General features: G+C 31.8%; 1 protein-coding gene across 1 annotated transcript in view; it reads left to right on the top strand.

The window, feature by feature from the left end:
- LOC140060354 (chromatin-remodeling ATPase INO80-like) overlaps window positions 1-14788 on the top strand; it is a 128439-nt gene that overhangs the window by 105014 nt on the left and 8637 nt on the right. The window contains exon 31 of the mRNA XM_072106525.1: window positions 6517-6656. Coding sequence (XP_071962626.1) covers window positions 6517-6638 — 122 coding nt within the window. The 3' untranslated portion in view covers window positions 6639-6656. The remainder of the gene's footprint in view (window positions 1-6516; window positions 6657-14788) is intronic.

Raw genomic sequence — 14788 nt, 5'->3', positions numbered from 1 at the left:
TTGCTATCCATGTTAAAAATTGTATGTGTAACATACAGTGTATATTCATTCATTGTACATGGGTGGATTTAGGATATTTGATAGTTTGCATGGCCATGAAAGTGGCAAACAAGGAGTGGGTTTGGGAGGGGCTGTCCCTCTCTCCGAGCGTCAGAACAATTTTGCAAAAATAGATGCTTACACACTGTTTAATAGGCTAGAGCAACTGTTTCCATCACATTTAATAACAAAGGTTACATAATGTAAATTTAAATAAATCCTAATAATAAACTTTGATAAAAAAACTTTTGATCATGCGGTACTCAAAAAATGCCTCCGATATGGTGCACTTGTGTGTACTGTGTTGTGGTGGTCTGTTACCTCTGATATATATCCTATAGCTGGGTGAATAACTCAATGTAATTTAGTATACAAATGATTGCAGTAATCGCTGTGTCTATAACACAAAATCAATAAAACGCCAAATACGCTACACATTTTCGGCCGTTTACATACAAGACATTTCATGTTTAATTCATGCCTATAAAATAATAACAGAACACCATGTTTCTCTTTTATTATTATCGTTTATACTGCACCGTTATTATATAAAAAACCTTTGTACATGAGAAAAAACTTCAGGATATTATACACTCCACTCTGTACAGGGGAGTAAATAAGAATACCACTAACACAAGCACACACGGATCAGGGTGGTAATTAACTGAAATGGTGTATTTTTTAAGAATGATGACTTTGGCATTTACACAATGAGCGAGCTAGACAACGTGACGCTGATGTAGTGCGTGTGTTTTGAAAATACTTTAGCAGCAAGGCTTTTGATAGAATTAGCCATCAAATATTGCCGGAGAAGCTGCATTGCTATGGGATCTGTGGTCCTGTTTTACAGTTGCTTGCTTCCTTCCTTTTTGGAAGACATCAACAAGTAAAATTGAGAGGGTGCATCTTCACTTTGCTGTCTTGTACAGTCTGGAGTTCCCCAGGGCTCAGTGCTTGGGGCCCATTTTAATAATTAAATTCTACTGTTTTTAATGCTAAGGGTCCCCACCCGACAGTGATTTAGTTCACTTTTGGGATGCCATGTCTCATGTTCTGGCTGTTATTTAATATGTTTGTGTATTTTATTTGTTTTTTTTTAGACGAAAAAATGAAATGAAATTTAGAGGATTCTTTATTCAGCAACAGTTGGTTAAATGCACAGCTCCCATTTTTGGCTGTGTACCTTTTGCAAAAGATCAATTAATCAATTAATTTGTTAATTGCTTTGTAATTGCTGCATCACAGCTACTGTAATTGACCCATCACTCTTATGGATGTGTACCACTGGAGAGGACCACTCACTAAGTTCCAATGGTTGCAACATTTGAGATTTAATTAGTTTAGTGTACTCAGCCTCTACACTCTCTATCATTGAGTATGGAATAAGGCGAGCCTGCTGGAAAACGGTTTAGCATCAGGATTTAATAACTTAAATGATGCTGTGACACCTTTTATACCAGTATTCTCCGTATCATTAAAGGCATTGGGAAATGACTTAGATGTGGGTATTTTTACCACATTTCGTAGCATATGCCTAACAGTGAAACTACTTTTCCAATCTAATTTGAGCCAATCTCTCCCAAACAAAGCTGAACGTTTTCCTTTAACTACAAGTTCCAAATAAAAATACTGAACTGGAACTCTTACACTTCGAACAACCGAGACTTCTTCACCTGTATAATTACCTAATTTAATTACTTTGCAAAGGATTTTGACTTAACATAGTATTATATACAGTTTCTGAAACAGTAGATCAAGATACACCTTTATCAAGTTCCATCATTATGTTAGAATTGCCCACCTTGACATTAAGACTTATTGGACTGTTTTTGTTTTCTGTACTTCTAAACAATACAAACCTAACTGCTCAATAAAATAATAATAACTAAGCAGTTCCCTCCCAAATTTCCAGAAAATAAAATAAAAACTCTTCATTTTGTTTTGAAAATCAAATTGAGATGGGGAATACTGTCTGACCTTTCTGGAAAATTCCCACATTCCATCAGAACAAATTTGTTTTGACGATAGCACAATGAAAATATTTTTTAAGCTCAATGGAATACGAGCAAAAAGATTCACTGTGGCGATAGAAAGTTTAGCACAATTCATGCATGCTGAAATGCAGAGCACCTAAAAAATGATAACCGCCTAGTACGAATCACAAATAATAACATTCATGATTAGAATCCATAAAGATACAGTAATTGAATAATTAGTGAATAAAGAAATTAGTGAACAAAATCAACTGTATAATATTAACTGTAAAGTTCCCTGCTTGTGTGTCCAAATTAAGATATGAACAGCTTTTTGTTAAAAAAAATAGTTTATGTGTTTGGATTCATTAATAAATAAGTGTTTGCTGCCATCTATTTCTAAGGTGCAAAGGATGAAGTGCTGTAGTGTGACTAAGGAAGAATTGTTGATGGTATTTCCTTGCTTCTTTTGGACAGTAATACACAACCTTTAATCTTTTAATGTTTATCCTTTTTTTGTTACTTAGTATGTTTCACCAAACAACATATAATGTTGGTACAGATCAGTATCTGTATATCAATTACATGAATTGTATTATCATAATGTAGGTAGTGCAATCTAAATTAATTCTTGTTTAGGGAAAAGCAAAACCTGAAAGGTATTTATTATTATTTATGTGTGTGCTCTTCTATTTTCCAGCACTATAACATTATGAGAGAGTTAAACAAAGTCCATGTTCATTTCATATTGGTACCACCTTTTAATAGCACTTTTGTTTTACACATCCATCCTATGACATTCTTTTTAAATACATTGACTATAAAATTTGGCCAGTTTGGGAACATTAAAATTGTAAAAATAATGCATATATAACACTTTAAACATGAAACCAGTCTTAAATATGCCTTCTAAGGTTAATTATAATAAAAAGAGGAAAACAATTCACTACCTAAGTTGCTTACGTCGAATGTTCTCTCGTAGACGTCTCTAGGCCTAACTTGGATTAGTATAGGCCTAGCTGGTCATACGCTAGCTGTAGGCCTGGTCCGACGTTGTCTTGTTGCTGAATTAATTGTCTTTCTTTTTTTGGCAGAAACTGTTATTACAAGTTTGGGAAGACCTGGTATTTTCGCTGAAAAGTTACAGTTTCTTTATTTGTTTACCCTATCACAATCGATGGTCACATCACAATATGAAGATATCAATTCGTGCGCGATGCATTCTGGCATTTGCAGGGGGCCAGTCAAATGATTAGAATCTACTTATAATTTTTTAAATTATCGCAATAGGTTTTTTTAGTACTTATGTTTACATAACATGTAGTATGTGAAAAAAAACATAGATAGGTACTAATTTTGGAATAAAAAAGGAATGTTTAGGTTTTTTAAACATACTTTAGGAAAACTGGGTAATTTTCAACCAATGCAGGATTCATTTAGTGTCAAATTGTTCAAAACATACTGTATTTATATTCACTCTAAAAAGTGGCTGCAACAACTACCATTTCTGGCATTTCCCAGTCTTCTTACATAACTAGTACAGTAAGCTAGGCATTGAGACATAAGATTGAATGCAAGTTGTTCAGAGCATTTATGTTTATATTTGATCTAATGTCATTTTTTTCCAAAACTGACTTCAGTGACCAATGCACTTTGGGAAAATATAATCCCCTGTGAAAAACATAATTCCTCGATATCAAAAGTATCTTTAACTAAGCAAGTAATATAATAATCAAAATCATGGAGATAATATATTATAAAAGTTTTATAAATGAAACCAAATTTGTATTTATCGAAGCCAATTATTTAATAAAATTTAGTCAATGACTAATTACTTGAAAGTTGCATTTAAACTAAATTACCAATAACTTTTGACTTTGTTTATAAAATATAGTTGATCCTAATATTAGAGTTATTTCATTACAACAATTCACCGTGGCAACTAACTTGCCATATAAACACACTGTCTGCTGGAAATATTAACACAAAATCAAATCAATTAAAAACTATACAAATGTTCATCACAAAAACCTTGTCAGTACACTGACTTCTAACAGTACTTATTATATCAAAACATCATCTATTTATTACTGTATCAGCTGGTTTTGTTGTTGACTTGGTAACATAGTATGCTTGGTTATGTTATTCTTCCTAATTCTGTGAATGCAAGTCACTGCATGATACCTATGGAATTAATTTGCTAATTATTACCAATTTTATTATTTTAAGGATATTTCTTTAATTTACAATAGCTTGTTTTAAACAGCTTACTGTAATGAAAATAGACACCAGTAGAGTTATAACAAGTTAACTAGAATGTTTGCATACATACCAACACTGAGAGACTCTCGTAATTTAGACTCTTCCTAACATTGTGCTCCCAGTTTTCCACATTTTCTCCTGGATTACACCAATAACTAAATGTTGATGTATTGGACTATGTGTTGATTTTTGCAATAAATATAACAAAAATACTTGCACACAAGCGAATTTATAATTTTTTATTTTTTTTCTAAACTGAAAGTGGAATCCCCTCACTCAGAGCTTGTAGCACCTTTTCTCAAATCTAAGAGGGTGATGTTGACTTTTGCCTTTTCTCCAGTTTTTTTTTCTCTAATTGGCAACTCCAATCGCCAAAACGTGAATTGCTAGTATGAGCATAGTTATCTTCTTCTTTTTTTATTATTAGTAGGTTATATGCATGACAATGATAATTATTGATTTTGTCAGGATCGATCTTTATAATATATGAAGATAGTATTTTGCTAACGCACATAGCCGATATCACAATCCGATCAAAGATCCTTCTGCGTATAATGTCATAAACCACATTTGTTAAATAATAATACGGTAATAATAAAGACGTAAGTTACTTTATATACTAGATTTGATTATAAATCATGTGTATAATCTATACAATAAGAAATAAAATTGAACAAACAATATGGATAATAAAAAAAATCTTATTTCGTTTCATTATATATCTTTTAAAAATCAATTATCTTTATTTAAACCAATGCATATAACCTATAATTCATCATAGTGACGAATTAAATCTAGTTATTATTATTAGTCAATATCATTGTTCAGCATGTGCTGAGTAGCAGCAGCAGGCTTCCAACTGAGTCTTTCCCATAAATATTTCAAAAGGTTTCCGATTTTAAAGGTGTGGAATATGTAAACACAAAATAGGTTTTTACAGTGTTAATTACAGGACAGTCTAAAAATTAGCCCTTGAGAAATTGCCTCTAGCTTCCTCAGTTTTTGCAGAATGGTATAGTGTTGAATTTCTCAAGAAAAATAAAATTTAGATCCCTCCTATTGGTAAGTTTTGGTATTTTCTTGAAAATTACTGGGTAATTTCCAAACCAGTTTAATAGTAAGAAAATACTTATTATTAAATAAAATAAATCATGTAGCAATTGGAACAGAAAACTGAACTTGACACACAATCTTAAAAAGATGGTCTTATAACAACATTAATTTGTTAATCTTATTTGTCATTTTAATTTTTCCCATGATTAAGACAAAGAGACAAAACCCCATTATTTATTTTTGTTTGCACTGCTAATTGTTTCCAAGTTTGAAATGTCATAATAAAAGGGACTTGACTGTCATGTATTTTCTACTCTTTTTTAGGTGTGGTTTTATTTCAATGTTTTCTTTCTTTTCACAAATATTAAACCAAATGCTGTCTAGAAAAATGCAATTGCAGGTTTTCCCCTTTAAAGCTTCTTTTACAGTTTAAGAAAGTAATGGGAAGTTGACCTACAATGATGCAACAATAGATACAACATCAGGATCATTAAGCATTCAAGCACAAAATTATTGATAACATGGCTTATATTTAAACCTACCATGGATAATTATTTCTCCATGAACCTACCAATGCTTTTTGTTGGGTTAATTATTGAATGTGCTCGTGCGTAAAGTGGGTGTTGGTTTTAACAATTACTCCAAAGACAACAGACCTATTTGGCAGTATTTCGTTTGTATTGACCAGCTTTTTTTGTTGTTTTTTTTTTGTATTATTATTGCATAAAATCATTGTCATTTGGCTTAACAAAATGAAAACTTCCTAAACCAATTGTTTTCAGACTTGTGAAATTATTACGTTAGGTGTCCAACAAATTAATTAAATTGATGTTAAGGCAATTTTCACACAAGCAATTCTAAGCATATTTATAGTAACTGATGATTAATTTATAATAGAGGTTTTAAGTGAAATAATTTGTGAACCCAATCAATTTCCCTATTTTAAACAAATTATGCAAGTAGACACATTAAATATATTTTGTTTTTGTTATTGGTACTATTGTCATGTATTGATTGTTCTCTTCATGCTATGTCATGGTAGGGTTTGTAAAACCTATGGTTTGCCTTACTAGTAACTTTTTATTGGGAATATCAATAAAATGTAAGTTTAGACATTTTAAAAAGTCATGGTTACAGTAAGTTGCAAATTCTTATAAAGATATAACTATTACTTAATGTTTCATTGCAGGTTCTAGTAACATTGGTCAGTCAACAAGTACTTCTTGCATATCTACTAGTCAAGTATATTCTGCGGATGTCATGCCATCAGCCAATCAAAATACAATGTCTGCTAGTCCAGATAGAACATAAATAAACAGAAATTGAATGGTAGGACATAATTTCTTGTTATATGGCTCAAACGTTTGGTTGAAAGAACATCATGGGACCAAGTGTAGATTTACTATTTTCGACAATTGATCATGTTGGAGAAAATAGTAAATTTAACAAGAATAATATTTACTATTTGCTGATAAATGAAGTATGGCACTGTGTGTTAGGCATTTGAGACCAACCCTAGTTGCATTGCTTATGTCCTTGGCAAGACACATTGTATTTTTTCTTGGATGCCATGTTTTGTATTACACACTGCATTTTATTATTTTTACATTTATTTTGATTCATTTTAAGTTTAAGACACTAGACCTGCAATTTTTTCTACGTTTTTTAAAAATAATGCATATATATAACTTTAAAAGCATTAAACCGGGTCATTTCATAAATGTGCATTCTAAGGTTAATTATGATAGAAATAGAAAAACAATGCACTACCTAAGTAGCTTGCATCGAAAGTTCTCTCTTAGAAGTTTCTAGGAAGTCTCAGTGCTGAATTAATTGTCTTTCCTTTTGTTGGCAGAATCTGTTTATACAAATTGGGAAAGACCTGTTATTTCGCTTACAGTTTCACGTGATCAGTTGAAGTAGATGAATCACATCACAATATAAAAATATAAATCCGCGCGCAATGCATGTTGGGATTTAAAGCGGGCCGCTTAAATTAGAATCGAATCGACTTATTTTTCACACTTGTAATTGTTACGACAAAAAAATGATCGCAATATATTCATATAGTATTTATTTTTACATAAAATGTAGTGTGTGGCCTTAAATTAGGTCCAAAATATGTAGGTCTAGTGTCTTTAATAATTTTATATTTATTTTTGTATGCCTTTTATGTTGTGTATTTCACACAACATGTTATTTTTATTTATACAAATCCAATACTCATTCAACAACATGCAGAAGCATATCCTCTAATTTTTAGGCATCGGAATATATGTTGGCTAAATCATCTAGTTTGGAAAAGGCCATTCATCTTTTAATATAGTTGTTAAAATGAACATTTAGATGTAAATTATGAACTATGGAGGTACATTTTTTTTTTTTTAGGTTTTTTTTTAAAGCAATATCAGGTAGTCCCTGAAGTGTTTACATAAATTATAGAAATATCTCTGGTTAGAAAATGGCATGTTGAATTGTAACATGAAATTTCATTTATGCACACAGTAATGCATTATGCTACAAATAGAATCACAATAGCACATTAATTTAAAATACCTGTACGCTATTGAAAAATCATGAAATCTATATATATGTAAGGGAGGGTATAGAAAGTTGGTACATACTTTGGTACTAATTTTCAAAACCTAATGAGTTAGGTAATTCATTATTAATGATTAAAACAAAAGTGTTAAGCCACTGTGCATCTACTGTACTATTTAAATTGAAAATGACTTTCAATAAAAATATGTGCATTTTAAAAAACAAAGTGAACTTTAGTAGATGAAGTTAATAAAAACCAAATTATTCATAATGGTTCTTTTGTAGTCTTGTAATCATCTATAACATTTTAATTATACTATTTCAATTGACCATGACACTGACAGCTTCAGAAAAGTATTAATCGGGCATGTACTGAATCCGTTTTTTAAAAATGTGTAAGATTATTAAAAACTTTACGCTTATTAAAGTATCAGCTTATTGTGTGTTGAAGGAGGTGGCTACTACTTAACACAATTGTCCAGATTTATTTGTTAATTTTGTAGTAATTATTTATTTATTCCATTTTCTTAAATTACAACATCAACATATGTCAAGTACAAAAGTTTGTAAAGAATAAAGGTAACTCCAATTGCTTTCCAATTTTAATGATTTGTTATTGTTAAATTTTACATGTATCACAGGGTTTTGTTAAATATCAAAAGAGCCTGGAGCTATTTCAAGGCCCTTATAAATGTCTTTATAACTAATTTACAAAATAAGTACTATGGATGAACACAGCTATACAAACAATTATTTACAAGAGGCCAGAAGGTATGAAACAGTTTCAAAACATGACAACAAGTTTCCTATTGAGAGGAAGATTGTAGTCATGACGTTGATACTCACAAATCCCTACAGTTACATACCATTTTTATATTCCCGTTATAGTATAAAAAGACTGGATTTAATTTGCCACTCTAAATTTGTGTATAATCATGGAGTAACTCCATGGTATAATGAATTCCAGTGGAAACTAGTAGTAATGCCTTGAGGCAAATGTTCTACAAAAAAAAAACCGTGTACAGTGCTTTCAAATATTGATGTCATGCAACTTCTCAATTCTTTTGCCTTCCCCATGGCGCTAATTTATTTAGCAAAATTTGAACTTAATTTCACAATAGATTTCTGCATTTACACCACATTTTACAGATTGATTTTGTTGAGTTCATAATTGAAGGCATTTGTAGGTAAATTGCTGAAGGCACTTAAGTATTGTGTAGTGGAGGTCATCATTATTTTGTTTTAATCTGATCACTTCATTAGTATACGTAATCTATTGACATTAATTTTCATTCATTTCATTTTTATTCATCAAAATTGGTCCCAAGTGAAGATTAGTATTTTTTAATAAGCCTACAATTATTATTAGACCAAACTTGTTTAAATGAAACCGCACTAGGCATGTGCACTTTCACACAACCATCGTTTAGAAATTGCTGCAGTTACTGTAGGAAGGCCTACTGTGAGTAAACATTTACAATATGTAGGTGGAAAAGAAGGTAGAGTAATGCAAATTTGTTTGATTTGGCAATAAAAAAGATTTAGTATAAAGGGTCTAGGAGGCGAAGACCTGTAAGCTGCAGCTTAATAAAGGGGGATTCTGGGTTTAAAATTGCTTTTAAATATCGTTTATTTATTAAATAAAAAATATTATAGCAATATAGACATGTCAGAATGAAGAAGTAATAACGAGAAATTAAAAAAATTAAATTTCATATACATTTTAGGGTAAATTCATGGAAAGTCTGTTTTTCAGCAGCTTAGGGAAGCTCATTAATATTCATGAGATATTCACAAAATCACGTATTCCAAACTCGCGACGTCATGTACGTTGTGTTTGTCAACTAATTTACATCTCTCTCCCCTGTCAAACGACGACCACCCGATCATTGTGAAATACATTTTTTTTAGATTTTCTAAGCTAGGCCTAAAGTGTAATAATAACAGTAGTAGCATATATTTATTTGACATTTAATGAAATACAAAATTTAGTACAGATTACGGAGTCATAAATTATACTATTTTTATACCTCTATAGTACCATGGAGTAAAACTCCATGATAGTACAGATCGTATTATCGGCTTCACGTACAATACTACTCTAGGCCTAGCCTAATGGGCGAGAGCCATTCTGACTAGGGATTCCATGCCACGATGGCTACGTTAAAACAATGGGGCCCATGGGCCTAGAGCTAGCCTACTACTAGACGTTTGGCCCATAAATAACAAACCCATCCTATCAACCAAACTCCTAAACAATCTAAACCTAAAACGTTCTACAAAATTGGCTGTAAATATTGAAGCAAAACAAGGTCCGATCGCCGTCCACACGTATGGTGTCCCGATCGTCTAAGTAGGCCTAAAATAAAATAGGCTTAGTTTACTCTCCAAAAAAGCGGATACTCATGCATCAAGCAAGTAGACCAGGTAGTAGGAAGGAGACCTAGCCGATCCGGCCCAGTTAAAAATTGAGCTAGCTAGTGTAGTAGACCCTATGCGAATTGATACTACCAGGCCTTTTACTATAGGCTGCACTACACAAATATTCCAACTCTCTCATTCGAGCTATATTATCTATACCATTCCGGTAGGTCGAGTCGACCTTCAATCAAATACTGTACATCGTTCATGTTGTGATTATAGACGGGGTATACTCGACCCGACCAGTTTGGTATTGTTGTATCTGCTTATCACGTGATGATGCCAGGCATGGGCAGCAGAGAGAGCACGTGTATCGTCGTCTCGCTCGATCCTCAGCAGGAATGTACAGTATACGTTACGCTTCATTGATTTTGATTTTTCCCTAAGTCGGTGCGAAAATCGGCAAACGTAAAGTGCAAACATATCTAATTTTTCACTGTTTTGATGAATTTTCATAAAAAATTGACTTTATAAATGGGAAGACCGACTAAAATTGCATCAGATAAGTATAATTTTACAAAAGTAATTGATATGGTTAATGATAACGAGTCGTCGGAAGATGGACCATTTCACGAATTTCCTATTTTGTAACCACAGTGTGATTTTGCCGTAGCTGCACTTGTAATCTGGCCTGATTTCACAGCCTTCGTTCTGCTTCACTGGGCGCTTATATAAATTGAAACTTTTACCGTTCAAGAGACAAACAAATATATTTTCCATTTTTTACTATTCATTTTAAACCCGGAACCCCCCTTTAAATAAAAAGTAGAGTATACTATAGGCCTATATTTTTCTCCATTTTTTTTGGTGTGCAGATTTCCACCGATTGTTCATTCAGTACCAATGTACTTATTATATCGTTTAATTTTTATTTCACATCTCATAACTCGATTATATGAACAAGAATATTTCATTTATGGCCAGAATGGCTTAAAATGTACAAACATCACCGTATAAGGTTGCACTCTCCAATATTACTAATAACAATACTTTATGAAATATGGTGAAGATAAATCAAACTATACAAGCCCTCTTAAAAAGTACTACTCTCGCTGTCACATCTGCCTACACCCCCATATACTCTAATTGCATATACTACTTTTTATTTGTCTTTTTTAATATAAAGAACAGGATAATGTATTATAAGCTTATTCTTTTAATACTAGATTGATTTGTGTACTAGTAAACGTCATAATATTGTAGGACAAGTAGGATGAATGACACAATTAACCGTATGGCCTTAACACATCCCGTTAGAAACTGCCACAGACAGCAATTTTAGCCAATTTCTATGTTTTTACAAAGCTGATTGAAACTATGTATGTGATCTGATTGATATGTAATAAGGACTAAAAGACCCCTAAAGATTTTAGCTTTACACTGGTTGGTATGAACGTTATTCAACTTGTAATTAGTAAAATAAAAGTAACCCACTTTTTGAGTTTTCATAGTTTCATGCAAGAAAGTAGAGATATTCATTTTTGTGTGTGGTGAGATCAACAAACGGAGTAAACGCTACTTACACGGCATTTTACGTAAGGGCAAAATTCGGTAAATCGCGAATTACTTCTAGAATTTTTACTCGATGGTATATAAAGTTACTTTTCTTTCGTAAGTAATTCTCAGGATGCTAATTTTATTTGACTACATAAATCACTGTGTCTATTTATTCATTCCTGTAAACGACATGTATTATAGTCCTGCGGTACGTACATTTAAAATCGTCAGTTTTTTTATGCTGAAATGACTGTATCCGAGAACCATCTGTGGCGTTAAAAGTGTTCAGAGACAACAATCTGGTTCAGATAGAACTATCTAGAGTTTACATTGTAAAGTTCTTTTTTGTTATTTATATAATTTTACCTTCAAATATACTGATTTACATATACTTTATTACACGGAAAATTATCTGATTACTTATATCATATTATTACTAACTAATTATGATTACTAACATATCTCCGACGCCAACTGTACTATTTAAAATTGAAAATCTGAAAATTGATTTGACGCTTAGAAAAATCACTGATGCATCATTGGATTAGCGTTATTAAATCTGCCCTGTGCTGCTAGTTTTATTAAGTGTACATTATTTATTATTCATAACAGCTGTCTGTTCCAAAGCCTACTTCAGACACAAAAATATGTACGCCACTTACATAACGCTACCTTGCATAAGGCTGTGAGTCTGAACATACAGCAATTTTAAAATATATATTTTGGCTCCCAAATTGCGCTGGAACTACACGGTATCTGTCATATCCAAACTTACTTATGGAAATATTGTAGGTGTGGTAGATTGAGTATGGCAGATCCCGCTCGCTTTTTAAATATGTATATGTGAAAACGGACTCATAATCAAACTTGTTTGTCAATTATGCATATTTCAAAGTCATGTATTTTTTTATTGATGACCTCTGACTCCTGATGTGATCATTCCTGGTCGTTAACCTCCATGTTTCAAATGGTAATTCTATGATGAACTGTTCATGCAGTAGATTTTATAATAGAATGTGTCATATTGTATTGTATTTTATTGGAATTGTAATATTCAATGCACCAACTCTTAAATCATGTTGCTATTTATTTAATTTTTAGATACATTTTGTACATCTGACTTGTCACTGTATAAAAAACACAATTTAGAATACAGTACTTTATTGTTAGAGAAATGAGGCCCATTTCTAATTTTTTTTTTAAAGAATTGACATCCTTCAAAACAGGTTTTACTAGCTGTTTATAAACTGATCATGTTGTAATTTTTACTCAAAATAGACTTGTGATCACAAATCAGCACAACAGATGGTTGGCAGAAAAGCACTGCACTTAAAAACATAGAATCCATGTTCAAATATATCCTAACTATGTTGTACAAGAAATCAAATTAATTGTATTAATATTTCATTGATATCAGTACAAAAAGTACCCACTTTTTTTTTTTTTGCTAACTAATTAATACAATTATGTAATCATTATTTCCATTTTTTTTAAAATAGTACAAAAGTACCTTTACTGCAATGCAGTCCAATATAATATTATTGCCAACACTCCCATTTTTGTTAAATATGGCAATCTCTTGGTTTTTCATATTTTCTCCCAGATTACAAAGTTAACTGAATGTTGATATATATATGCATGTGAATGCAATGGATTTTGCAATATTTAAGCCATTGTACAATAATTAATATTTTGTGGTTTTTTTTCCAAATGAAAAGGGGATTCCCCTTACCTATCGACCATTTCAATTCAAAAGACATTTATTTTCCTCCATAGCAATACAATACAAAATACAGAAATAAAAATGAAAATGAAATGAAATACTGCTTGTCACCTCACACCCTGCACTCTTTACCTCTTCGATTCTGGGCTTTAATAAATAGAAGGTTTTATTGACCTTTAAAAAAATCCACACCTCCCGTTTTTGTTAAACTTAAGATGTTGGCATTTTTAATTATTCTATATATACAATATATATATGCTACTACTAATACTACTACACCCAGAGTGTATAGAAAGTGTCATGACATGGTAGCATTGCGGGTACACTGGGAGATTTGCAAAAAATATGAATGTACTGACAAATGGTATTACCATCAGCCATTAGCAGTCACAGAGAATAAAAACATTTGAATTACTTGGGACATGACAGTTTACAAAAGAAATTAAAACACAATCGACCTGATATTACTATTGTTAAGAAATGTAGACCCACATATGAATGGACATTGGTGGACATTGGTTGACATAGCTGTGCCAGCGGACCAAAACATCATAAACAGAGAGAAAGAAAAGGTAGAAAAATACCAAGAACTGGCTTTTGAAATCAAGAGAATCCACAGAGCAAAGGTTATAGTGGTTCCAATAGTAATTGGCTCTCTTTAAACAATTTTTAAAAAATGCAAAAAAATAGCATGAAAAGTTAAATGTACCGGACATCGTAGGGAGCGCTCAGATGTCGGCTATCGTGGGAACAGCACACATATTGAGGAAGGTGTTATGTCAACTGCGGGAAGCAGTTGAGACATGACCAACTACCAATAATAACAACAATAAGAAAAACAATAATAACAACAACAATAACAAAAATAATAATAATATATTATTTTAGATTTAAATCCAAAGGCAAATTACTAGGAAAATGACAATGCTGTGGGCTGGATCTCAATTGAAATAAAATATGCAAAAAGCTAAATCAAAAACTAGAAACGAGCTAGAAAAGAAATACATCATATATCATATGAGGTTAATAATTTGCAATGGCTACACCATATTGTTGACTATTATTTTGCTATAAGACATTGTTTGTATGATATCCTTTGTGACAATAATCAGCCTTGTTCTGTATTGATTAATAGATCAACGTTAAGCATTTTCCAGCAATGTCAGTGAAGAAAAAAACATCCTGATATTCATTGTTTGTACACATACTGTGAAGTTGTAAAGCACCCTTAATATCTCCTTAATTTGTATTATGTACTTAAGTACATTGTTCATTAAAG

This window comes from Antedon mediterranea, chromosome 10 (assembly GCF_964355755.1).
Source record: "Antedon mediterranea chromosome 10, ecAntMedi1.1, whole genome shotgun sequence".
Classification (NCBI taxonomy): Eukaryota; Metazoa; Echinodermata; class Crinoidea; order Comatulida; family Antedonidae; genus Antedon; species Antedon mediterranea.
The sequence above is the reverse complement of the archived record's forward strand: the minus strand, read 5'-3'. Positions and strand labels throughout refer to the sequence as shown.